The sequence below is a fragment of the Calonectris borealis genome, chromosome 23 (assembly GCF_964195595.1).
Source record: "Calonectris borealis chromosome 23, bCalBor7.hap1.2, whole genome shotgun sequence".
Lineage (NCBI taxonomy): Eukaryota > Metazoa > Chordata > Aves > Procellariiformes > Procellariidae > Calonectris > Calonectris borealis.
Window position 1 is genome coordinate 8,709,518 of NC_134334.1, and position 27,236 is coordinate 8,736,753.

General features: G+C 47.9%; 1 protein-coding gene across 3 annotated transcripts in view; it reads left to right on the plus strand.

Moving 5' to 3' along the window:
- The window catches only part of PAX7 (paired box 7), a 101,090-nt gene extending 74,152 nt beyond the window's left edge, over positions 1-26,938 (plus strand). For 2 of the 3 annotated variants that reach the window (XM_075172581.1, XM_075172582.1), the window contains exons 8-9: positions 22,594-22,840; positions 26,823-26,938. In XM_075172581.1, the coding sequence (XP_075028682.1) occupies positions 22,594-22,840; positions 26,823-26,938 (363 nt within the window). Of the gene's footprint in view, positions 1-15,548; positions 15,615-22,593; positions 22,841-26,822 lie in introns of all 3 variants that reach the window. The other variant, XM_075172580.1, reaches the window with a different exon arrangement.
- Positions 26,939-27,236: the final 298 nt, after the last annotated feature.

The window sequence follows — 27,236 nt, forward strand, 5'->3', positions numbered from 1 at the left end:
TGTCCTGAGGCCTGCTTGACAGCGAAAAAAAGCATGGAGACAAAACGACTCAGTCAAAGTGATTCCTGACAACTGTCTCCATGAGATAAGGAAGCTCTCTGTGTCTTGGTGTTTTTTTTTTTTTTTTAATACCGCCTCTCCGTTTCCATAAGAAGCGGAGTCACTTTAAACCAGAAGAGCCAGCCAACAGCCAAGCTGCACAGAGAACAGCCGAGCAGAGCGTGCCTGGCTGAGCTTTATCATGTTTCCTGTCTCCCTTTCCATTCCTTTCCCCCTCTTTTTTTTTTTTTTTTAAAGAAAAAACTCTTTTTCCCATTTTTCTTTCCCTCCTTTCTACATGCTGCGTTACCCTGCAGTCTTACCCCAACGCTGCCTCTAATTATGCAGTTGCAGAGAAAGCCCAGCGCATTTGCAGGTGGCCGGGACATTATTCAGCTCAATCCCAACCACAGGGAAATGCCTGCCTTCCCCGCGAGGGGCTGAGGGGGAGAGAGAAAGCCCCGTACATTATCTGACAATAACCAATCCTTTTAGGGATCGGCAGCAGGCCTCATTAATAGCAAGACATTATGCATCGCTGGCCACTTAAGTGGTCCTTAGAGCTGTTCCCCTGCTGCTGAGCCCCAGATTGTTTTAATATTGTTTTATTTTTCTTGCCTAGTTCATGTCACTTACGCAGGGAAGTGTCCCCCCCTCTCCCTTCCTGCCTCCAGGTTGCTTGCAGGAATGAGTTTGCAAGGGCTCAGCGACACTAATCCTCACTGGAGGATGCAGGACTTGGCATGCGTGGAGGAGCAGGATACATGCCTTGGAAGGGGACTGTGCTTGCAGCTGGGCTGTCAGGGGAGTCCCCAAGCACACGGGCTCCCCTCAGGACAAACGCGATGCAAAGGGGACAGGGAGGTGGCCTCACAGACCATGATGCTGAGGGCAACCTGTCTTGGACACACAAGACAACACCACTTAATCCAGGTGAGGAGCTAGGGGAAAGCAGCCGTGGCATGGCTCACCGTGCTCCTGCGCTTCCCCATCCTCAACTTCGTAAAGCTGGAGGGGACCTGAGGTGACAAAGCTTGGCTTAGTAGAGGGTCTAAAGAGGGAGAGATGGCTTAGTGATCCCTGGCAGGATGAGGAACCAGCCCTGTGCTCCTGCTGGCTCAGGTGTTGGGGACAGGGATGAGAGTTCATCCCAGCGACACACAGCCTCTTTGCCAGGGAGTTCCTCTTCCCCTCCGCTAGTCGTAATTAGTCTATTGTTGTAGCGTCTGCTCTGAAGTCAAACTCCATTAGTATGCAGGATGGGGGGTGGAGGGGAGCGAGGGGGGACACATGGAGGGAGAGATTCCCTTCCCCCCCAGAACTGCGCTGTGCTGCACTGATAAACAGTAAATATCGGGGAACAGGATTTCCACATTATCTGAGCACGGCAGAAAATCAAAATTTCAGTCTAAATCCGAGGAGACGAGGCTCATAAGCTCCTCCAGCCGATACAGACGCCGAGCCCAGCCGGCAAGGCTCAGGAGGCACAAAATAACATTTTTTTTGTTCAAAAAAAAAAAAGAGGGGGAAGAAAAGAAAAGAAAGAGAGAAACAAGAATGAACAAGAGGGGGAAAGCAAGAAATATTTGGGAGCTGACTGTAAGAAGGGGAGAAGAAGAGGTGGTGCAAAGTAGAGCATTGTCTGATGTGGCAACCCTTTTCTGACAAGGAAATAAATACCCAGCTGTATTGGGGAGGGGGTTGGACACCGCCCATCCAATGAACTTCCCAGTCGGCGGCTCTGGCTCAGCAGAGTGTTGCTTGGGGATCGACCTGTAGGACACTAACAGCTGCTGGAGGATGATGGCAAACCTTTAATTAGCGATTAGAGTGTGCAGCTGAGCACCAATCCAGCCCCGAATTAGGAGCCACATGGGGTCTCCCCGACCCTAAAAGCCAAAACTGGATTCAGCAGCTCTGTCGGGAGCGTGAGTCCGCCAGCTCTAATGAAGCTCTGGGCCACGCGTGCTGCTAATTGCACCTCCGTGCCCTGCTCCGGCCCGGCAGACAGGGCAGGAGCCACCCCGGGTGGGCACCGACTCCTGCCATGGGACTCGCATGCTGCAGCGAGAAGGAGGCGATGCCGAGGCCGCCTGGGAACCGCTTCTCGACGGGGCACAGGGCTCCCTAAAAATGAGCAGCAGTGGTGAGAGCAGGTCAGCGGCTCAGGAGAGCTAGGCTGGAGATGGTCACTGGTATTGCAGCGAAAAAGGGATGCAGTTCTGCCTGCTTCTAAAGGAATTTGCTCCCTCTTAGTTTGTGGCGTGGTTTCACGGTTCTTTCTGCTCTCCTAGGGAGCAAGGTGGTTTCAGCACCAGATAGGGCTGGTATTCCTAGGGCATTCAGTTTAGCTGTGTCCCAGACATTTTTGCATCCTTGGCTGGATCTGTGCTCTGTTTCCTGATCTTGCCTACATATGAGACTCCATAAAAGCATTGCTTGCTGCAGAATTTGTAGCTCCAGGTTTTTAGCCCAAGGGAATGCACATTTCTGTAGAACACCGGAGGCTTTGAGCTCTCCCTGGGGATTTTAGTCATCACTGCTTGGAGCAATGGAGAGGAAAAAGCAGGGACCAGTTGCAGAGAATGTTCTCTTGGTTTCTGTAGCAGCCACTGCTGTCCTTCTGCTCCCACCACTAGGCCACAGGCTCATTATAACTCAGAAAGCAAATAAATTCCTCACTCTGAGCTGCTTCCTTAGCTCTCAGTCTCTGTCCAGCTCCCATGAATGTCAATTCCCCTTTCCCCTACCTCATTTCTATGCCCATCTATAAAGCGGCATCTTTCACGCAAAGAATTTTAGAGGCTGTGTTCCATCCCCAGCAGGTTTCTAGTATAAACTCTGTCCATACCATATAGATCCAGGGGCCACAGTATTTAGGTTTCTCACAGGCAAGACTTAAGGCTCTCAGTAACTTCAATGCGTGAGTGACTTCTGCTGCCGAGGAAAGGAGAGGTTTTTATTTCAGATGAGGAGGAAGCAGGTGTAACAGATACCTGTTGGAAACATCACAGTCTTTCGTGCTGGCAAACTCACTTGCACTTGTTAAGGTATGGGAACTTATAGGATGCTGCTGCTGGCGTAGGATGTCCCAACCCTTTTGCACTGTTGGCTCAGATCTTGTTCTGTACTGTTCTCTCTTCTCTTCAGTATTGGGGCAGGTGGAGAGGACTGGTTTTCCTGAAGTATTTGTCCTTTCCCTTCTCACAGGTGTTTACACAGACACCCTGGAAGTCCTAAAACTGAAAATCTGAAAGTCAGAACTAGGGTAGCATCTTTCTGGTCACATCATCTGGGTCTGAGGTCTATGCTACCAGAGTGGCCGAGCCATTTTACATAAGCTTAGAATCTGTTCATGCACTTTAAAGAGCAAGTGCCCCACATCTCTTTAAAAATTAAGATCATAATCCTGTACCTTAAGATGGGTATTTCAAAATCCCTTGGCATGCATGCAGGGCTTTCTTCTGCTGTTTAGCAGACTTAGCATTGCCTTAGGTTTCACTGTTTGAACAGTCATCAGCGAAGAGTTTTGGCCTCCATTAACTACAAGAAAGGCTGATTTAACACTGAAACATGTGCTGGACTGCTAATCAGCACGCACTGATGTATCAAATATATCTCACCCAACACAAACCCCATCCAGGGGATATAGAGAAAGTCATGGGGATATTTGACTCTAAATATCTCAGTGTCTTTTACTCTCCAGCCTCTTTTACCTACAGCACTGAGCCTCAGACAGCTCTTGCTCTTGGCCTGTTGGCCAGCCCATTGTGTGCTCTGGGTTTTCCCGTCGCATCCACGTCATTACACCAGCTCTCCAGCTACATTCTCCCAGCCATGCCAGAAGATTGCCAGTCCCCCCATCAACCCCACCAGCTTCGGCCTCTTCTCCTTTCCCCGCTGCTCATAACCCAGGTCCTGTGTCTCTCCTTGCCTGCTCCCCTTGCTTTATTTCACCTGGGGTCTCAGAGCTGCGGTCCCTGCAAGAGGGTTTCTCAAACCACTCAAGAGCTGCAGGCTTGTCTGGAGGGCGAGAGGTCAAGCACTAGCAAGTGTTTCCATTTAGTTCCAGATACCAGCCTGACAGGTGGGTGCCTCTTGATTAATTCCCAGCTCCCCTAAATGCTCCCATCGTCATGTGCTGTGGTCCTGTTCAAGGCTAGGCAAAGTTGGGGGAGAAAAGAAGAGAATATTGGAATGCATTAGGTTCTCTCCATTCAGGCTCTTGCAATGGGACTGTGGCCTGGAACAGTTGCAGATCTTCACCTCCAGCACTCGTCGTGCTGACAGTACTTTCAAGTAAAGATGCATGCTTAGAAAGTACAGCCAGAAACCTTCAAAGACCCCAGTTCTCCCAGCTTGGCTGCTGTGGTGCAGTTCTGAACTAACTGCGTCTTCTTGCTAATCTACAGTGATGCAAATGTCCAGCTGAGCTTGATACGGTCCAGGAAAATAAGGATTTGGGATCAAGGGAGCATCCTCATCATCTGAGCTGACTCGAGCCTTGGAGGTGGGCTCTGAAGAGGTTTGTGAGCTCTGTGTGGTGCAAAGTTTGGCTGCTGCTAAGTGCGTCAGTCAGCTTGTTGATTCCTGACCAGCAACAGCTATGGTAGCATGATTTTGGTAATCTTGAAGGCAGCATAGTCACGCTAAGGTGATTCTGCCTTTCACACTGTCATCATTTAAAGGTAACAAACAGAGAATATCATCCAAATTCATTCCTCTTAACTAACATGCTTCTATTAGGGGCTTAGTCATCTTACATGCTCTGTATGATGAGTGCAGAGAGACAGAGATCTTCAGAAAATGAGTCAGACCTCAGAAAAACTGAATCACTCTTTGTTGATGCCACGGACTATGGAGATACTTATTTTGTCTTTATTGGAACAAGTCTTTTGCTAGAGTTCAAGTCTAAGGAGTTCTCTTTCCCTCTTTCTCATTCCCTCTCACACACGCTGGTTTATAACGGTGTCCAGAAATGCTCGAAATCTCACCAGAACATCTCTGCACACATCCACGCTTGGGAGAAATTCCCAAGATTTACATAGCTGAGTGCATTTCAGAGAGTAGGCAAATCCCGCTTACCCAGTTAATGCTCTGCAAGGTCCTGCTGAAGGTTTCAGTGGAAAAGCTCAAGAGAGGGAAGGTGGTTTAATGTTTGTGGCAGCAGAGGACTGGAAGTCATGAGATTCATGTGCCCTGCTGGTAACTTGATTGCCCAACACTGGCAAACCACTTACTCTTGCCTGCAGTAGTTTCCCCATCCATGTAACAGGGAAAGTTAGCATGGATCCACCATGCAGGAATGCAGAGAGGATAAAATCACAAAGGGCTACAAAACACACTGAAGAGCAGGGAAGGACAAATCCAGCATCCTATAGGCGTTACAACCTCATAAGCAGCAAAGCATCCAGCAGTGCTGAGGTACTAGGGAAGCAGCCAATACCTGAGCATGATTTTTTTAATTTTAAAAAAACCCAACTTATTAAAATTTTGCCCAGCTGCATCTCTTGCTTATTCAAATACTGACAATTTCCGTGGATCTGATATCATCTCCCAACCTCAGTCCTTGGGTTATATGGAGAGACAGAGAGAGAGAGGAAGAAAAACTGCAAGCAAAATAAAAGCTGCTATCTGACAGAATCTCTCCTGGGGATCTCAGTTATTTTTTAAAAAAAAAAAAAAAGGAATCATTTTTCTCTTAGCTGGTGTTTGTTAATGTGCAGGAGCCATAGGCAAATTTTTGCTAATTTTGTGCATGCTTTTATCATACTGGTGATTCACTGGCAGCTTTATCCTCCGATAAGTGGATTAGTTGTTGAGCTAAACAAAAAGGTGTTTGACAACCAGGAAGCTCTAAAGAACATATTTGTTTTCCAAATAATGGAGCTGTGTTTGTTGCTCAGTGCAGTGTGGGGTGTTGTGGTGAATTTCATTAGCCGAAAGGAAAGACCTCAAAGCTTTTCTCCCTTACACAAGGCAGTGGTTCAGTAGGAACGTCTCCCTCCTATCAGTGGCAGGTTATTTTTTTTTTTTTATTTGCTTTGGTCTAGTGGTTTGGCCCCTGAATGGTGCTGATTAGGGAGTGGCTAATGAGCTGTGTCAGTGTAAGAGTGTGGCATCTTTTGGCGGCGGGGCCGGGCACATGCCAGCTTCATTCAGGGGTGAGCATCGCAGGGCTGCTGGATGGTTAGCAGAGCCCTGTGGCTCACAATTAGACCCTGACTTGTAGGGCTGGGAGCTAAGCTGAGGGCACAGAGAGATAAATTGAGCGAGTGGAAGAAAATAGGGCTAAAATAATGAGCTTAACTTTATCTAAGACTTTCATCGTAATATCTGAGCATCTCATCATCCTGGGATGTGTTTCTCCTCACGGTACCACGGTTGTTATCTCCAAGGCTACGAATGGAGGCACAGGGGTTTTATCCTGCTCAAAGGTAAGGCAGGAACCCGAGACTTTGTCAAGGCCCTTTGCTAGCCCAAAAGGCCTTCTCTGTAAAAGTGCTTCTGTATTTAGTAATTCCAGATTTGTATGCAGTTTTATGTTTATTTTCAATCCTTTGGAGTCCTCCCTTCCTCCCTCTCCACTCAGACGCCCACAGCCCTTTGGCCATATTAGCCGAGTGCCTGGGAGATGATGGGAATTTTTCCCTTGGAGCTGCCGAGAGCTTGGTGACAATCACCATGGTTGGGGCCAGGCTCTGCCTAGCCCAGTGGGTCCTCTCCGATAGCGACCGTAAGCAGAGTCCTCATGAGGATCAAGAGCAGGATGCTCTCCTGGCCTCTCATTTTCAGCTCAGGGGATTTCCTTAAAAAAAGGTGGTTTGTCTGGTAATCCCCAGTGGACCTTTCTTCCAAGTGCTTACCCAGCCTTCTCTTCAATCCACGCAGCTTAGCATCCATTGCTTCTCGTGGCAAGGAGTCCCACAGGTTGACTCTCCACCGAGTGAAGCACCGCTTCATTTGCTTTGGATTTCACCCCTGCTGTCTTTATTCGAGGGCTCGAACTGGAAGTGACAGTGAATAGTTGATTGATATTCACCTTTTCTGTGTCATTTGTGATTTCTTAGGCTGCCATCAAATCCCCAGAGGCTGGGGAACCAGGAAAGGTGCTGACTGATTCCAGCCCACCTTCATCAGTGATGCTCACGGTGCAGCGGCTTTTTTTTCCCCTTGCTTGGGTCACGGCAGTTTTGCAGTGAGGCCCCCTTGGAAGGAACGATGTGGGTTTGTAGAAGTGCATTTTGTGTTTGGGCAAGGGTTAGAGGCAGCAGCTCAGACTTATAAATCTCTGTGGATGCTACTGATAGCAGTGGGAGATGCGTCTCCTGTGGGAACGAAGCATCTTTTTGTATCCTGATGCCAAACCATATGTTCTCCGGTGTCCTTTTGAAATATAGACAACCTTGGTGATAAGAACATAATCCCAGTGCTTGAAACAGATAGCTCCATCCCTCCTGACATTTTTAGGAGCCCACAGAGATGGAAGGATAGTCAGCCACGCCATTCCCATCCCCTCAGCTTTACTCACACGACGGCCAGACGTGAATCCAGTAAAGCTTGTTTTCCCCTGGCAAGGGGCTAAAAGCAACACACTTTTCCCTGACAGCCGACAGCAGCCCCTGGCTGGGAGGGTGATATGAAGAGGGAGCGAACGCGGTGCCATGAGAAAGGGGGGAGGGCCGTGAACGGATCTGCAGTCGCTAGCAATTGCTCTCTCAGCTCTGGCATAGATGAAACGGGGGGAGGGAGGGAGGGAGGGAAGAAAAGGGGGAAAACGGCAGTCGAAGAGCGAAAGGTCCCCAGCTGGCTGTTAGTGGCATCTGCACTCAGAGTACAGACTCCAGCTGAGAGCTATTTCACTATTTATTTACATGTAATTATTGCTATGAGGTGCAGATATTAACACTGTCAAGAGCAATTTGCCCTGACATTTTTCACTTGCTCTGTTCCCTGACGTTTTGGGTTTGGTGGGATTTTTTTTCTCTCTCTCTCTCTCTCCTCATCGCACTGCTTCAGTTTTGGCAGCGCAGGGACCAGGCTTTTTAATCCAGCGCCCTTCGCAACTCATTAAACTTTGAAATTTAATTTTGTCCGGAGAGGAGCCGGGGCGCAGGGAGCGTCTCCCTCCCCCCTCTCCCCACGCTCTCGCACCCGCCACCCATCTACAGCAGTTCAAGCATTTCCACTCTAAACAAACCAAATTTACCGGTTGCCGCGTTTTCAATTGGAATGCAATCTCCAGCATTAACCTTTGCTTTCGACGCTGCATTTAAAACACACAGAAAGGTGCCCAACCGTTTATTAGGGGGAGAGTTTGAAAGTGCATGTAGAGAAAGCAAATGCAGAACAAATATTTTTTGAACCAGTGCCCAGACCAGCATAGAAATCGCAACCCATTTCAAAAGGTGGGTTAGGACCAGTGACTGTTTCCTACTTCTTTAGGCCCCATTTTTTTTCCCTTCCCTTCGCTCCACTCCTGCCTAAACCATCTGATTTCAATAGCTGGTGACACTTTAAATTAAGACTTCCGGTCTACGCTCAAGCCCTGATTTAATGAGACAGTTGTTGTATGTCATCTAATAAATACCAATTGTGCATTAGAACTTATTTGCCAAGCAGGAGCAGTGACGTGACAGGCACAACTCACCGCAGCCTGCTTTTTTTCTCTGCCAATATGGTGCTTGTAATCATTTCGCATTTGTTTAATATACAATAGACCATATTCCTTCCCGGCAGAGCTCCACTGCTCAGCGATTCACACTCGTGTTTTATAAACCAGAAGGAAAAAGCTAGGTGTGTACGAGAGTCTGAAGGACTATGCCAGGGGGTGTGTGGGTTGTGTTTATGGAAGGACTAAATGCTGAGTACTTCTTCAGTGCCTGTGCATGGCGAATTTTTGGAAGGGATTAATTAATAATTCCCATTCCTCCATTTTACCTGCAGCCCCTTAGGCCCTTTTTTCCATTCTGAGAATTGGACCAGACTTGGCTTCTAGTCTCTTGACTTTGCAAGGGAATAGATTCAGGAATCTGGTGCCTTACCCCTCTTTCTTCTTCTTCTGGGTTTGCTTTCTTGGGATGGGAGGAGAGAGAGAGCCAGGCCTGAGGGGAGCCGCCAGTCCCCAGATCTGAAATATCCGGCGTTTGGGGGATTTTGGATTTTGTTTCTTTTTTTGTGCAGGGTCTCGTACAGTGGGACATGCTCCTTGACTGCAGCACTTCTGCATCACTGTAACACAAATAAATAGCAATAGGAATCACCAAGTCCTGTCGTGTATCTGTAACATGCTCACCCTGCAGCGGAAAGGATAACTGAGATCACTATGGATGAGGGGAAGGGTTGCTGGGACATTTTGGAAAGAGGAAATGGTTTCATTTCATTCAACACTCTCTGGAGAATTTATTTTTCTCTCTTTATAAACAAAGGGAAAAAATGTCGCAACTGGATATTTTATTTTCAATATCTTTTTGTTACAAATTGCAGTGTTTTACTCCATTGTGATCTTTCAATCAAAAGTTTGTATTTGCACTTGCATCCCTCACCCATTTCCTTTCCATTTTCATTTATGCTATTTTAAAGGCTTTCTTTCATCTAAAAGAAAATATTGTTTATCTTTTTCATAACATTTATTCATCACCTGTCGACCTTTTGTAAACCTTTTATAGAGGGACCTGTAATATAATGCGGAAGCTTAGTAGTATTTTCATTACTGCAGGCTGCGTGTTTAAATGTGATCAGAGCCCAGCGTGGAAAGTCAACATTTTCTATTCTTCGCTCTTTCTCCCCATGCCTCTCTACCCATCACCTGTTTTGTGTCTGGCAGTGACACAGAGCTGATAAAACTGTTCCCACCTGTGTAAAACTTGTTTTACACTAATGCACTAATGTTTTGAAGTTCCCCTCATTTCTGTGCTTAACTTATTACAAGAAGAGAGGTAAGGCTGTCTGGAATGAGGACATCAGCCTTGGCTTTGGGATGTTCAAATTCCTTCTCCTCTATAAACTTCTGTGCCGTCTCGAGTTTTAGCCTTTATTGGGCTCGTTTTTCCACTTGTAAGGTGAGAGGTGGCAGCCCTGCTCTGCCTAGTGCTGGTGATAAATACATTAGGGTGGGTCACAGAAATCTTTGAAGAAAGAAGAATGTTGCAGAACTAAGACACGGTTCTGCTTTTTACATAGGTGTGGCTCTGGGTAGCACGTGCTCTGTCCTGCTGCTTTCTTGGGGGGTGTCTGAAGGGTTGGGATGCTCAGCTCTCGCTGGAGTTCGGGGGGCTCGGCTCCCTGGTACAGAAAGCTCCAGACTCCTGGGCCTTTTTGTGTGGACAGGAGGTTTTCCTCTCTACATAATGACCAGGGAAGAATTAATCAGAGGGGAGCTTTATTATCAGTGACCCAAATGCACCCACAAAGCTCAGGCACCAGCTGGTACATACATTAACTCCAGGTTTGCTTAATCTTGCAGTTTTTAAGACAGTCTCGTAGAGGGGCAGGGATGGGAGGAGACAGGACACGCAGATTTTCTGAGGGTCTCTTAGGTGCTAACATTGACACAGTAGTCTGAACCCAGGGCAAGGCTTAGGGCAAGTAAGACCCAGACCGTGGTCTTGTTTCTGGGCTTCAGTCTTTCTACTTTGCCCATGGCCTAGCCCTGCATCCTCCCTCGTGCAGCACCCCTTCCCCGGGGTCCTGAACTTTCTGCCAAGGTCTCGATTCCTCTCTAAGCCAGAGGGTGCAAACCGAACAGGGTGAGCTGTGCCGAGGGCTGCTGATCCGTGCACTAAGCCCTTCCCCCAGCAGTCATGACTGGGGGTACTGGGGTGCAACGGGAGCGGCGAGCGCGGGAGATAACCATTGATGTTGTCAACGCTGCCGGGACTTAACGTATTGTGAGATATGGCAGCTTGTTTGCACGGGTGTTAACCAGCCTCTCCTGTCCCCTTCTTGTCACTGCCCAGTCCCTGCCACAGCCAATCTGTGTCCTAATCTCCATCAATTAACAAGAAACACTTTCGCCCCCTCGCTCCCCCCCTCCAATACAGACACCCACCCTGAAGCCTCGGATAAAGAGGAAAGAGCCCCCCCAGCCTCGACCCTCTCCCCCTTTACTTTCCACTAACTCAGCGCAACCAATTAGGCATCTGACACCCGTACTGGCTGACAAATTGTTTCTGTCATCTGCTTTCTGTCTTTCATTAAACGAGAGGCGGAGGGGGGAATTGATAAGGGGAGGGGGGCTGGGAGATGTGATCTCCCATGCTTAGCGAGGCCAGATACATTAATTACAAAATGGCCATTTGCAGCATGAAAATGCATTAATTAAATTTATGCAATCATTATCTTTAAATAGTCATATCTTTAAAATAATCAGCCCTTCCTGAGTCTTCCCTCTCCTCCGCTAAGTATCTCTAATCCCTTTTCCACCATTTATCTCTGGATCAGCAGTGGCTTGTATGCTTTTAAACTTCTGCATGCAGGAGATGCCTTAAAGACTCTGCTCAAGTAATACAAGGGTATGATACCTTCACTCTTCCCCTTGGCCCCACAGCAAGGAGGACAGGCGAGGGGCACAACTCTACTCAGCAAACTATAGGATGTGCCATTTTTTGGAGGCTTTTGATCAAGATATTTTCACAAAAGAGAGCTTGCAGCTCAGCCAGGAGTTGTGGGGTTAATGTATAAAGTTCTTTGCTTGCATTTGTATGGGAGAGCAAGCTATGTGCTGGTTTATGTACTCACTCAGTAAATGCATTGCTGTTTTCATTTGGAAGAGGTTTAATTTTAATGAGGTAATGACCCTTCCCTTTGGCGCAGACATAGCTTTGCCAGCAGACAGCTACCTTTCATCAGTGTATCTTTTTCTTCTTAAAAATCACTTAGTTCAAGGCAGTAAATGATGTTCATAAGAAAAGCAAGGTTCTAAAAATAGGCTTTTTGCTACTCTGATGCTCGAGATTGCTTCTTGGTGGCTTCATATTATAATTCTAAAAAATATTTTATTTTGGAGTGCCATCAGACGTAGCCAAAATAAAATTGTGCTAGACAAATAAGAAGGAAGCGCAGTTAATTATGTGTTAGCCCAGGAGATTCTACTTTTATACTTTATTGTTCAAAGACCTCACCTGTTTGTGATGGCTACTCGAATAATCACTGCAAACTTATCGAGGTTTGTGCTGCTCCTCGGCAGACCTCAGGTGCAGGAGTGCCAAAATACCTAGAGAAGAATTAATCTTATCCCCTGCTTAAGTAAGCACCTATAACACCACAGGAAAACTCCAGTCCAAACAGCTTTTAAAGAGCTGGAGGACTCGGAGAGGGATACTTATCTAAACTCAAATCCTTCAGGGCTTTCTTATCGCTTCTGGTTAAAGATTTTGTTCTGCTCTTTGTGTGTCTGCATCGTTTTTAATAAATCCTACATGGTTTTTTTTCCCTATCTGTAATGCCTAGTGGGCCAATGTCCAATTAGACGGAAGCTGACGCAGTGGTATTTGGATCCAAACCTCATGTTCAGCTAGAGTCATGAGTTTGGGATTAAGACTAGGTAGAACTTGGGGGAGGATTTGATGGTGACCGAATCCTGCCAGATTTCTCACATCTGAGGGGCAGAAATGAGCTCTGGGGTTTCAGAAATGGAAGCAGACAGTAGCTTGTCCTGCACAGGGAAGTCACCTCGACAGTCCAGGTGTCCCCAGCCTCCTCTTCAAGAAGTGCATTATGAAACTATAAGCTGTTTGGATCCAGCACAGCATGAACTTAGTGTAAAGGTGATTACACATCATGAATACAAAGGGTTCATTTTTCCCTGGACCATCTCTGAAAATGGACATTTCCAGAGAGAAAGGAAAATGGAGCAAAACAGGGAAGGAGGTTGTTGACCTAGAACATCTTAGCTGTAAGGGTAATCCTCTACTAAAGCCAGTGTTTTCAGCAAGGATCCCCACTTTCTTCTCTTCTCTTTCCTCCTATTTGTTTACACTAATTCCTCCACACCACTGGACTCCACACTTTCGTGGCTGCAGCTCCATTGTCCCTGAGTTCAGATTCTATGAGAGTTTTGGGGTTCATATTTGGCAAAAGCAAGCAGCTCCCTGTCTTTGAAAAGACCACAGTGTTCCCTAGCAGCAGAGAGAAGTCCAAAGAAAGAGCACATGGCACTATGTAGGGCTGCAAAAGGCATTTCCTTGGATTCAGGAGCTGTGATTTTCCTAGGGGTGAGGGAAGAAGAGGTCCTGACTTTAAAAATTCATCCCTGTGTTAGCCTCAGAACCTCCAAACTGAGCTGAGGCGCTTGCAGACAAGACCGGGGTCTGGGTTGTTCATTCATTAGAGTGAGCTGAAAAGAGAAACCCTCACCTTAAAAAATGCACCAAGCCCCGCCCGGGAAAGCAGGGAACTGAGGGAGCAAGTGAACAAGCAGCAGAGGAGCTGGCAATAGGAAACGCTTCTGATTTTCCCTTTCTTCCATTCTTTTGCCAGCTTGAGTTATTAAGTGTTTGGTGCGAGCCTGGCTAGCGCTGCACTTGCTGAACTTATCAGGGTTATTTCATCTCCCCATGACCTCTCGTATTTACGATGGGAACCCTGGAGGCATTGGCTTTGCTTAACTGGTGTATCTTACACTCAGTTAAGCTGGACCTTAACTGATTACAGCCCTTGATTGATCAGAGAAAGAGGGAGGGGAAGAGAAAGAGGAGTCCTAGAGCAGATACGCAGGACTATCAGTGCACCAAGCAGCTTCGCCTGGGGCTGGGATATGCCACTCGGGGGATTCTTTGTAGTGCAGCTCCTTTCACATTTATAGAGGCTCCCCTCCACTCTCCAAAAAGAGAGAGACAGAGAGAGAAAAGCAGGCAAGGGGGGGGCATGGAGCAGACTCAAAGGATCTCAGGAAATCTTGTTTCGAAGCAGTAAGTCAGCACCCGCACTCCATTACCAGTGTCCGCGGGGGGTTGTGATAGTGAGCGAGCACAGATCAGCTTAGCTGAGAAATGGAAAAAAAAAAAAAAAGAAAATGAGGGAGAGAAATGGAAAGGGAGGAGGGGAAGAGGAGACCTTTCTGTGAATTTTGGTTTGTCTTTGTTAGTCTCTGCCAGCGTGGGGCTGCTGAAGAGAGAAATAACAGAAGTTTATAAAACAGTTTTAATTTGCTGGGACTTAGCCGTGCTGCATGATCTCCCCACCCTGAGATGATTATTCACATCAGGAAGATGCACAGCAATAGATTTAGGGCTGATTTAGCAGGAAACCTTGGTATGTGTTTGTTTATTTCTTTGTATTTTGAATCTCTCACCAAGCCCCAAAAGCTTTTCGTTCCCAGCCCACCATCAGCATGTCTGAGCTTACGCAAGAATGGACAAATAGGTGCAGAAGAAAAGACACAAGCCCAGCCCATTTCCAAAGGCAAACCTAACCTGAGTCCTTATGCTGGTTTGGAAATGTTTAGGAATTCCAGTTTTCCATGGTTGGGCCTTTCTGCTTTCTCATCCCAGGTGACTTTGGGAGTTCCAAAATGCCGCAAGCAAGATTCATATTCCTGCAAATAATACCCTATGTAAAGTTGCCCAGAGATGCTCCGTATCTCAACAAAGGGATTTTCCCATGAAGACTTTCCAATGTATTCACTTGGCCTTCACAGAGAAACGTGTTCATGGGGAAAACAGCATCAGGGTAGAGTCTGCTTGTGGTGACTTCTGTTAACGCACTCTGCTGCCTAGAAAGAAGGAGGACGGGGTGGCTCAGTTTGCTGACCAGCACATTTGGGAAGCATTGGCCTTCTTTTGGTTATTCTATATAAAATGTCTTAGCAATTCCAATTTAAAAAGGAAAAACACTTCATGCTTAGGTAACACAAGTTGAATAATTATGTCGATGGTTAGTAAAGCACAAACTGGCCATTTTCAGAGGGGAGAGATACTCAGCAGTGCATGAAAATCAAACCCCTTTGGCAGTTTCAAGATGGCAAGGTGCTAGCTAGCCTTTTGGCTTGAGTCTCTCCTCTTTCTGGGAGGGGTGAGCCCGTGTCTCGTGATTTTGCTTGTTAGTGAAATTGATGCCCGTAGAACTGGGACCCCCCTTTACCTTAAACAGCCCGCACTAGCATGGCATGTCTTTTTGTTTCCTCTCTGGTTATCCAGACTACTAAAAACTTTGCCATCTGCTTTTATCTAAGTGATAGTAGAGTTTAGTGCCCTAATGCCAGGGATAGTGGCTGGTGTTTCTAGATCAAGCAGTTTTTAATGTAATTCCCATTCACAGTGATGCCTCCGCCCTTCCCCTCCAAATTACACTCTACCACAGGAGTTCTCATAGCCCTTACTGGATGTATAACCCTGTGGTGCTTCTGATTTCCCTATGGTATTTCCACTGCAAGAAGAGCCCACTCCTCTTTCCCAGACCATCCAGACTTAAGCAATTTCTCTTACCCTTATAGCTAAGACCTTCCCGTTCTTTTGTATAGCTTAGAAACTTTTCTTTAGACCTTCTCCATAATTTGTACATCTCTACAGAAGCAGGGTGCCCAAAACAAGATGCAGTGCTCCAGGTGGAACCTCACCATAGCCTTGAACAATCAGGTAATAACTTCCCATCGCCTTTTTTTCTAATCCTCCCCTTGTGCAGCCTGCATTGGTTTGCTTTGCTGCAGCTCACCATTGCATCCCCAGCTCCATCTCATCCCCAGCATCTCCCCAAGCCCTCTCCATCATGACTGTGTGGCAGTTCTTCATCCGTCAAGTGAACAGGGTCATCTTAGGACACAAACGCTCATCTCCATTTCACCCGCTGTGTCCTAGACCACCCTATGGCACTGAAACATCCTTCAGATGTTTTAAGTCACTGAAAGGCATTGATGATATTTCTGGGTTTATTATTCACTGCCAAACTGTACCACTGTTCAAGCATAGGCCCACAGTAACCGTTTCTGACCACTTTGAAGGGATCTGGTATGATCTGTCCCATACATACCAGAAAGTATTCAGGCACATTGCGTTCCCTTCCTGCTTTGCTTCTGACACACTTTGCGTGGCCTTGGGAAAGGCATTTCACTGGCCTCCACATATTTTCCAATGGAGTGGGGAAGGTTAGGAAAATGAGACATTACCGCTATACAGCAGCAGCCACGTCAGCCCTGGAGTCCTTCCATAGCAGGAAGGACTTGTGAGATTGTGTTAGCTCATATTCATAATACTGTTCTCTTTAGCACTGGTAGCATGCTGATGGATGGTTTATAAATACCTGGCTAGATGAGGTAAAGCTGGGCAGTGGAACATCAGGTTTCTTAAACTTTAACCCACAACAAAATAGAAGTAGAGAGTTAAGTCACCTGCTCGTTTATGCCAGTGTGAACCAGGACTGTGCTTGAAGTCAGTGAAGTTACCCTTAAGGAAGGCTAATGTGAAGTTTGCTCCCCAGGCTCTAAAATTTAGTTGGAAGTGACATTAGGTGGAAGGGACTGCAATTACCTGAGTCAGACATGTTCTAGGTGCAAGAAGTGTGAAGCACTGTCCGGATCCTTGGCCTGACTGCAAAATCAGATTTAAGGGGTGTACTTACTGGATTGGTTTGGCATGTTGGGATACAACTCAGCTGGGTCTAGTGATTTAGAAAATGTTCAAAATTAATTGCTTGGTTTTGTGAGTGCAGTGTTAGTGATTGCTACATAAGTCATTTTAGTCCTACCTAGGGGCATATTTGCATATATTTATCCTCCTTTCAAGTGAAGATCTTTGGGAAACTGTATTTATCTCCTCCCAACTCTTTCTTCAGGTTTTATAGTCCTACAGTCACCTCTTCATTTTGTTTCCATTTAATGTATGTGTAGAATAATCGACTCTTCCTCTTCCCACCAAGTGAAAATGAATCCACAGAGATCAAAAAGCATTAATATGAGGAAGGGTTGCCTTCTGCGAGAGAGAAGGAAAAGATTAGCTGAACAGGCTGCAAAATAAAGATGGGAAAGATTAAGCTGGGTCCCCACCAAGTAGCTAAGAACAGTCTTGGAGGACAGAGCATGACCTACCCAGAGCAGAAGCTGAATCAACCACAAATGGCAGAGAGCCCAAGGCCTCATGGAGGAACTCAGAGCGAATCGTTAGCTTGGTCCATGTCGTTAGTAAATCCGTAAGATCCAGCATGTTTCCCAGCACGACCACCAGGCCCCTGTCAGACCTTCCGTTCTCTAGGAAGTGGTGTAAATGTTGACACCATAGAAGCTGAAACAAAGAGAGATTTCAGCCTACAAACACTCTTCACCACAGAGAATTTCCTAGTGCTTTTTGCCTGATGTAGTATCAGATATTCCAACTGAACACATTTCCAGCCTTTCCCAAAGAGAGAGCATTTCTACACATTCCTAGGAAAGCAGTACCACTGCTACCCACTGCCAGGAGACCCTTCCTCCAGTTTTCCTTTTCCGTTTCTGCCTGGTATCCAGTTTGCATTCCTTTGGGACCACCCGGCAGCTTCTCTGGAGTTAACACCCTTCAGCTAGTTGCAGATCATTACGTCTTCCTTTTATTCAGAACTTAGCCAGGCTCAGCAGTTTCTAAATGCAGCATTTTTCTAAAGCAGCCTCTGATTTTGGACGCTTTGTGCTGTGTCAAATCGGGTGCCCAGAAACGGAGACACCACAGAATCAGGGGTCACTTTGGAAAAAGCTGTCCGCAGGCTCCTGCCTCCCCATCGTTTTGTTTGCTTGAGTTTGATCTCCTTACGACACCTCTGTGTCCTCCTGGTCATGGGCCAGTGTAGCATCACTGAGTGTCGATATAACAGTTGGACTTGATGATCTTAAAGGTCTTTTCCAACCCAAATGATTCTATGATTCTGTAAAGCCTGCTGTGTCCAGGGCCTGATGTCTCTATCGGCTGGGCATCTTAGCAAGCCTAAAGCAAACTGGTACTGCAGGGCAGGAGGTGTAGGGACTCTGAGGATGTACAGCCTGTCCGGTATTTCCCGTAGAGCTCTTGACCGCAGAGACCAGTGAGGTGCAGCAGCCAGGTCTGCGGGCACAAGGTTTTGTTACGAAACTTATCTGCTACCCTCCCTCTCCCCTCCCTGATGCGCTCACACCCTTCTCTATCTAAGCGGTATCTCTCCCTATCGCTTGTCTGCCCCTCGAGCCTCTCCTGTGCCCCCAACACACCCAACCGCCCCCCCAGCCCCCTAACCTGAAATCTGAAGGCCTGATTGCACAGATTGAAGGCCCTAATTGCACTTCCCTTTCCAAAGCCGCATTCGTTTATCATAAAGGGTGCACATTTCCCCTGCTACAGTTTCCACGGCCAGAGGCCCTGAGGGCCAGCTCAGAAATGGAGGGAATTAATTACATTTTTTTAACTCCCCTTCTTTTAAAGTATGGGAGAGAGTGATGAAACGTCCCGGGGGGGGAACAGGGGGGAGCTGCAGAAATGAGGGTGGGGAGGGAGGCAGCAGCAGGAGGCGAGTGGGGGGGCTGGCTCTTTCATCCAGGAGGGTCTTTGTGCATTAACCTTGGTCTCCCCAACACATCAAGACCCCTACCCCTCTCCCCCATGACAAATGACCTCTGGAAAGGGTAGAAACAAGGCCGAAGGCTCCTAGCACCATGGCTGTTATTGACTTACCCCGAAGTGCAAGCCCATGCCACGCCTGTGACTGATTTGGGACAGCAGCTAAGGGAAAGGAGATGGGGAAAGGGAGGGAGACAACTGATGAGAGGGAGGGGAAAGGGAAGGCTGTCAATCACTGTGATGGACAGGTAGCAGATTTCCCTCCAGATAAAACCTTACAGATGTGAAGTGGGTATTGATTTTTAGTTAGTGATGATAATGCACCAAGAAGTAATAAATTATAAGAAAGCAAGGTCAAAAAGAAAAGGTAAAAGGACTTTGCATTCTTGAGGAGGGGATTTCTCCAGATGCCCCAGACTTTCCTAAGTTCAAAAGTTGCCTGGAAAATGAGTTTATCCAGCTGAAACAAGAAGTCAGATAAGGCGGCCTGCTGAGGCTGGAGGGCTCGTGTAGGGTTATCCGTGCTGGGTGGCTGCATAGCGAAGAGGGAATAGAAATCTCCGGTTCACTCTTGTTATTTCTAACACCTTCGTGTCCTGGGGTGGGGAATATTGGATGCTGTCCTCTGATAAACCTGTGCAAACAGAGTCTCAGGGGAGCTCAGCCCCAGACTGCTCTCAGCGTGCCTGGAAAAGGTAAATGCTTCCCAGGGTCAGCGTTGCTGAAGAAGGAACGGAGATCTTTGGGGGTCCTGGCTCAGTTGAGCCCCACAGCCCCTATCAGGGTTCATCTGCAGCACTCAGCCACCCTACCGCCACGGGAGCATCCAGCAGGGATGTGCATCTCGCAGCCACCTTCCAGCGTCTCCCCTCTCCAACCTCCATACAGTTACGAATCCGTTCACCACCCTGGCATCGTCGTGATAAAATATCGGCATCCTTATGTTTCACCATGGATTTTCAGAGGGAAATTCAGCCCGTCTTTTTCAGAAAGGGGTCTTAGGATGGGATGAATTGTCCTTCAGAAGTGTCAGTCTCTCTGTAGAGGGATTCTAGAGGATCAGCAGAGACTAGAAACTTAACTTCAGATGGCTAAGGTTAGTTGAGTTGAGTCCTAGTTTAAGTGACTTGCACAAGCCCTTGTGAGTCAGTAGCAGAGCTGGGATTAGAAATCAGTCCTGATTCTGACTGATTAAAGCCAATTACTGTCTTTAGGAGGATTTGCGCAAGTGTCTTCTCCAGTCTCAGCTCCTCTGAATTTGAAGAGTGTGAATCTGGGTTTCATTTACCAACATTGCTTTACATCCTCCTTTCTTTTTAAAAGGGCCTTAGCGGAAGTGTTAATATGACTTCTGCTTGCTTTAAGAGCCTTTTATTTTCTCTGAGTAATATAAAGCAGCTGACTCTTTTGGGGAGATGGCCAGGAGGGAGAGCCCTAGAAAACCCTCTGGTCTGTGAGCGGTTCCAGTTGCCCTTCATTTTATAGCGCACCATTTCTTTTTCTGCACCTGCAGGGCTTGGCAGTGCGGGCAGCACGTCCGCAGTCCGGCAGCACTGCCAGACCTGGACAGCTCAGGAAAGGAGAGGCAAAACGACCCAGCTTTGCGCTGCCTGAGCTGGAGCTTTCCAAAAATAACTCATAATTCATATGTCTGTGTTTTCGCACATGCAGGAAGGATGTTTATTGTTCTAAACATCTGATTCTGCTTGCAAATGAAATCCAATAATGTCTCGTGGCTGCTGTATATGTGAGTGTCCTGGATATCCATCAGGGCAAAGAAGTGCAGGGTGTAACACCTATAGCTAAGGCGATGCTGAAACTATGAGGTCTGTCAGCCGGCGGGATCGAGGGGCAGAGAAGGAAGATTCGTAGCTGAGCCAGATCAAAGTTCGTGACCCAGCTTAGTGGAAGGTTACAAATAACTTTGCAGCTGGAAAACCTACCTTCAGGCTGCACTCCTGTGATTTCCCCGCTGCATAAGCCTTGAGGCAGAGGGGTTTACGTTACATCCACACAGAAAAGCATGACAGCCCTATTCTCATATTAATCCACTCCATCTTGCATATTTTAATGCAATTTCCTTTCTTCATCCCCCTGTCTTCAGTCTTTGGGCTGTCATGGGGCAGAGAGTTCCACGGGCACATTTTTCACAGCATTATGGCTAAACAACTTCATCTAGATACCTTGAGGCTTAATCACTGTGGTTAAGAAGCTGTGCCTGGAGGGTCTGGAGAGCTGGAGGTAATTTAGGCTCTGTCTGGAGCGCCGTCTGCCCGCAGTGTAGAGACAGCTAAGCTAGGTTTAACTTTTGGGAACCAGTAGCAAACTCCAGGCTCAGTGCAGTAGGAGAGGGTAAATGAACCCTGTCTGAGCTCTATGCTGCTGCCACTGTGCTGCTTTTACTTAGCTTGTTCAAAGCTCGTTCCTGTGTCTCTGTACCACACTGCAGACAAACCCAGTGGTCGGGGTTAGATTGATTTTCCAGGCTTTTTAACTAACCCCCTCCCCAGTACCTCCCCACTGCCTCCCCCTCTGCAGGGGTCCAGCCACCCCTGCTCCCGAATTCCCCTCCCAGACAAATGCCTGGGAAGGATCTCAGGCCGTCTGAGTCGGGAGGTGGCATCACATCAAGAGAAAGCATCTTTGCAGGACTCCTGAGTCCTTCCGGGGGGAGGAGAAGCTTTAGAAAGCAAAGGCCAGTACGAAGCCCGTCATTCAGCCTAAGCCCCCTCTCCGGCAGGAAGGTGAGGGAGGAGGGGACGGGGAAGGTGTCGGGGTGAGCAGGAAGGGGAGACGCCGCTCTATACAACCCCTCTTGTGTCCTTCCAGAGAATGTATCCTCGGCACAATAGCTCACCAGGCCGCTGGTGGGGGATAAAGGACTCATTTTACCACTTGCCAGGCTCCAAATATTTCCAATTTGCCACTTTAATTGATGTCAATAAGGTTATGCTAAATTCGGAGATTTTCAGCTGCTCAGCATCTGAGCGCTGGCCTGGCCCCCCGAGGTGACTGGCTGTCCCCTCTCCCCCCGCCCTTCCCCAGCACAAATACGGCAAGGCACGCCTGCAGCGGCTGCGGAGATCAACCGAGAGGCATCAGGAGTTCCCTTCCTTCCTTCGCCACGGCCCTGCTTCTGCAAACTCTTTACACTCTTAACTTGGCAGCCCGGGGGTAATTTTGCTGATTGCAGAAGGCAATTGCATTAAAGCGCTAGCGGGATCAGGGTCCCCGTGTGAAGGCCTGTAGGCAGCGGCTTACCCCAAACTCACCCGCAGGAACAAATCTGGCATTTTTGCTGCAAAAGAAGAAAAAAAAAGATCGTAAGTTCATCTGTTTCAGGTCTCAAAGCAGGAAGATCGCTTGTGTGCAAATTTAATTACATTTTCAAACCAAGCACTACACTGAAATGAGCCGAACCAGGACCTGTTATCCTTTAACATTTGAGGGTAAAAAGAACTTTGACATTTCAGTCCCTAAAGCTGAATCGGCATCAAAGCCAGAAAGGGTTTGCGTCTGGTTTGGCTAGGGACCTTTGCAAACCAAGCCCCACTCAGACTTCCAAAGAAAGGGGCTGTCTTCAGCGTCCCTTTTTGAAAATATGTATTTTTGGTCCCTGTCTCATGTGTCTCCTCTTCTGTGAGGGTGTGCATAGGAAGGGAGGGGTGCTAATTCATGGCAGCGCGTGTCAAGCAGGTTTGTCCCAGTTTTATTCCTTTCTCCAGTGTTCATTCTGAACAGCACAGCTAACGTTGTTGGCAGGTCAGCAAAGACAGACCAAAGATTGAGTGTGCTATGAAGGAACTTCTCAATTATCCCTATTAAGGTCTTTCAAATAAAACGTTAGACACAGAGGAGCCAACTGTGGGGTCTGTCTGTTGTTATTTGGTGGAAGCAGGCCTTCATTCTCCAGCCTGGCCAAACCTATATTGATATACAATTGCATATTGTACTGATAGAGCACCACTATATGTAGACCGTTTCTCCCTGGTATGCATGAAGGCAGCTGCACGCATACCCTTTCTCCTCCAGACATTGACGTGTTGTCTATTTGTTTCTCCAGGTGATGAGCATCCTGAGCAACCCCAGCGGGGTTCCTCCGCAACCGCAGGCTGACTTCTCCATCTCTCCCCTTCACGGTGGCTTGGACACCACTAACTCCATCTCTGCCAGCTGCAGCCAGCGGAGTGACTCCATCAAGTCTGTGGACAGCCTCCCAACTTCCCAGTCCTACTGTCCCCCCACCTACAGCACCACCAGTTACAGTGTGGACCCAGTGGCTGGCTACCAATATGGACAGTACGGACAAAGTAAGTGCACTGATTGTATTCCCCCTGCAGAGCGAACAGGAGAAGAGAGGGAGGGGATGTAAGAAGGTATGGATATTGTATTGGAAGGGATTCCCATGGAAATCTGTCCATCTAGAGAGAAAAAGGGAATCTACTCACTAGACACAGATGGAGATTGTGCCACACAGGCTCCCCTTGCAGTCCAGTTCAAAAGTTCCAATTAAAATATTTCAGGTAAAACATTTCTATTCGAAAAGAAGGACAACTTCCAGACCTCTCTCCTTCCCCCTCTCCAATAGCCCCACAACATGTTCACCCTGCTCAGCCAAAGGAAAGCTGGGATTTTAATGCCGTCCCTTAGTGATGCAGAACTACATGTGTCGCTTCCTCCCCTGCCCTCCCTAAGGTAAGGGCTGGGTCCACGCTCAGAGGTTTTGCTACTAAAAACGTTAAGCCAACGCCTGTCAACTGGGCTGTGGTTCTGCGAAAGCAGAAGTGAGGCTGGAATTGTAATCCTGAACCCAAACCTCAGACCTGAAAGGCAGAGGGACCCTGGGAGGGTCTGTTTCTCCTCCAGAATGGTTGGGTCACAAAAACACCAGCGAGCCTGGCAAAGGGCTCACCTGCTGGTGTTAAACTAATAATAAGTGTGGTGTTGTGAGAGAGTGATCCGCGGAGGGTTAAAGGTGCATCCTCTTCCTCCGGGAGCGCTCCTGCTTGCCCATAGCTTGTCCTCAGTGACCTTTCCTTCCATTTGGCTGTGGCTTTTTATTCCCCTCTCCGTCACAGCCCTTTAATGTCTTTAACTTCTACAGCTAAATGAGAACCGGCTGTGGCGGCAGACGGGATCAATAGCAGCTTCCCCCCACCCCTCCTTTTTTTGTTTTTCGGGAGTTTGATCTGTGACCCCTTGACCTTCCCCTCGCTTCTGGATGTGAGGCTGGACACACGTGCTATTGATAAAAATCTTAAACAAATTCCAATACCATGTATTTCCAATAAAGATTCCCTTGGGCAAGACGTTAGTCACACCCATGTGTGTAAAAAATAAAATAAGGAAGACGAGCTACGTTTTCTGAGAGAGGGAGACCAGCAAAGGAGAAGGAAAGAGAAAGAAGGGTTTGTCTTGGTTTGCTGCAGGAATTTTTACTTGGGCCTCTCCCTGTGCTGATGAAAAACTGCTCACGCAGCCCTATTTATGTTGTTTTATTTGCCCCACTTTCCCGATTTCTGTCACACAGCACTCTCTTTTCTGCTGGACCCCCATTCAATTTACAAGTCCAGTTTAGAGCCCACTGGGCTTGGTTTGGAACAGGAAAGTTTTCCTCTTAATAATCACGAGAGTCCATGCCAACAGGTCTGTGTGCAGCAGCAAGTCTTGCGTGGTCGACAGAGTTAGTCCAGACGTGTCCCATGCCTAGAGACAGGCAGGTAGCTAGTCATGAAGGCGTTCTTCCTGCTGGGGCAAGGCAGGTAGGTGAGAAACCATCACACGCCATCCACAGTGCCACCGCTTCCCGGTGCTGGGGACTGGAGTGACACCCAGTGTGATGGCAAGTCTTACAGCCAAAGCCAAGGCCGTGCTGCGTGGCAGATGCAGCCCAAACCAACTGTAGCTGTTCTAAGGTGGGGTCTACGTTAAGCAGCAAATTCCGCATGTGTGCACAAATATGTATAGATATTTGTATTTGTAGCTCTGTACAGGTAATATGTAAGTCCACTTCACTATAAACCTTTCTTATAATGAGTGCCATTTATAATAATCTCTATGCGAGGAAACAGTTTTCACTGGTAATTAGTCCTGTTAGAGCAATCACTTACACGAAGTTGACCTTGATATAACAACACTTTTTCTTGTCTTTCTTGGTGCATGTTGTATTTAGCAGACACTTCTAATTCCTCCTGCTTTTTAATTCTTCACTGCTTCTTCTCAAATGCTGTTTTAATGCCAATCGGTGTGAGGTGACCTCCACAAGATCATTTATTGATGTTCAGTTCAGATCATATTACTTCCATGATGTGGCAAAAAAGTATCAAAACTCTTTTTAGAGAACACTGTGATATAATAAAAATGGGGGGTTGTTACGGTGGGGGCAGGCTCTGTATAACAGGGGACATAACCAGGGCTTGCAAATAAGAGCTCTGTAGCTTTGGTAGACTTTGGACGTGGCCTTCAGAGAACCTCTCTCCCCCCACTTCGCTCCTTCTTATTCGCTGTTTTAGAAACACAAAACCAGACACACCTTCTCTCTCACATAAGCACATAAACACCCAGAGTACTTTTGGTAAGTTTCTGGTTTTATTTTGGCTTCCGCTGTATTAAAGCAACCATGTCTTTGGCTTCTGGCATGGGATACCCTGGTGCCTTTGAACTCTTCCCACTGGCACAAAAAGCAATATTGGGAGTTTAGCGTGGTTTTTTTAGAAGGATGGGATTGCCATCAAATTTCCATTTTGCTGGGTACTGCTCAGAGCAAGACGACCGGCTCCGACCGCCCACCTCCCTCCTTTCCCAAGCACCCACCTGAATTCACCCAGAGCACAGGTGACAGCAGGAACAGAGGCACAACCACACACACACACGTAGCGTGTCCGAGGAGTGAATCTCCTCTTTCCCTACAGTCTCTCAAAGACATTATTTAATGTGGTTACCTGAAATATCAGGGGACCAAGCTGATAAGGTCTGGACTGATAAGAGCCATAGCTTGGGGTCTAACCCCATGTACACCCCCCCCTGAAGCTAGAGGCACCATAACGCATCACAGAGCCCAGCGCTCCGGTCGAGCTACTCCAGGATCCCAGTCCCTGAGGAGCGCCAGCCAGCGTGCCAACTCCCCTTGCCTAACTCAGCTCCTTTCAGGCTCTGCCTCCTGCAGAAGCCGTGCTCCCCAGCAGGCCTCGCTTCGGCCCCCGATAACTCACCCTGTGCCGAGCCTGCTCGCTTCCAGCGCGCCAGCCTGCCAGCGCTTGCACAGCCTGTGCTGTCCCAGCCGGTGAGGAGCAGAGATGCCAGATTAATGTGGTCCTTGCGGTTCCCAAAGGCCGGAGCTGTGTTAATGATGCCGGTGATGGAACGCAGAAGCGTGAAAGGAATTCTAATAGATATGACAAGTCTAATAAGAATTTGTGTCTGGAAGGGACCTCCTCTGGGGCAGGCGTCTGACAAGACGTTGATGGCTGAAATTTGTTTACTCATTGGCACCGATTGTACATCTCCTGCCAGCTCCTTATTAATCTAATTTGAGACATTAAAGCTAGTGAAAGGGAGAGACTTTGACTGAAGCTCAGCTAATGAGCAGTGTCACCATCCCGCCCCGGTCCTCTTCCCCCTCAGACCATGGGGCAGTCAGGCGAGCTGGGGTACGGGTTCACGCGTTGCCTCAGGAGTTGGGGCTGCGTTTCTCACCCAGATGGAGATAGGCAAAGCAGTTTCCCTTAGGAGGGGTGGATGAAGGCAGGCAGCAGAGCTCACAGAGGTGAGTCAGCATGCAGCAGATGAGTCAGATTCAAGCCCTGTCCAGACTTGGTGAGCTTCCACTGAAATCCCTGGAATCATTTACACCAGCATCACTGAGTGCAGGAGTTGACTTTGCCACCGTGAGATGATACAGGCTTATCCTGCTGGCTTTCTGCTCAGGCTCATCTTCAGGCAGCTCCCTTGGAAACACCATTTTTCATGGCAGAAGTAGAATTTTACCTCTTTTCAGTAGGTCCAAGGAACTGCAGCAGCACGCGCAGAGTGCACTCTGCACACCGCAGCTGCGCTTAACCCCAGCAGCGTCTGTCTTGTCAGGTGGTCCTGGCAGGACCATCGTTTGTTTGCACCCTTTCCTAGGAGTGCAGCAGGACCCTCTGTGACAACCACTGCATTGGGCCTCTCTTTGTAAGAGTCAGTCTGCGAGGTTTGTTGGTTACACGCCCTTTGATGCTGAAAGCCTCATTTCCACTAAATGCTAATGTTGTGCTGTTTTCTCACCCTCCTTCTTTTTCCCCTCCCCCTCAGCCGCTGTTGATTATTTGGCCAAGAACGTGAGTCTGTCTACACAGCGTAGGATGAAGCTGGGAGAACATTCAGCCGTTCTGGGCCTCCTACCAGTAGAGACAGGCCAAGCTTACTGAAGAGTCCGACTGTGCCAACAACCCACTCCAGCAACTTGGTACCACTGGAGAAACCACCACCAGCCTTCCAGGGATCTACCTGTACCCGGACCCTACTCCTTCCCAATTCCCTTCCACCTCGCACCAACTTGAGCTGTGAAGGAGACGGGAAGGAGGGGGAGGGCTCTCCAAGTATCCGGCTCCTCCCAGAGCACTCTTCTCAGAGGCAAGCCTGGCCTCTGTGACCTGACTCCTCCTGTGGCCAGAGACAATGGGTTGGGTACATTTATTAACCCTGAGTTCCTGCCCTCCCTCTAAC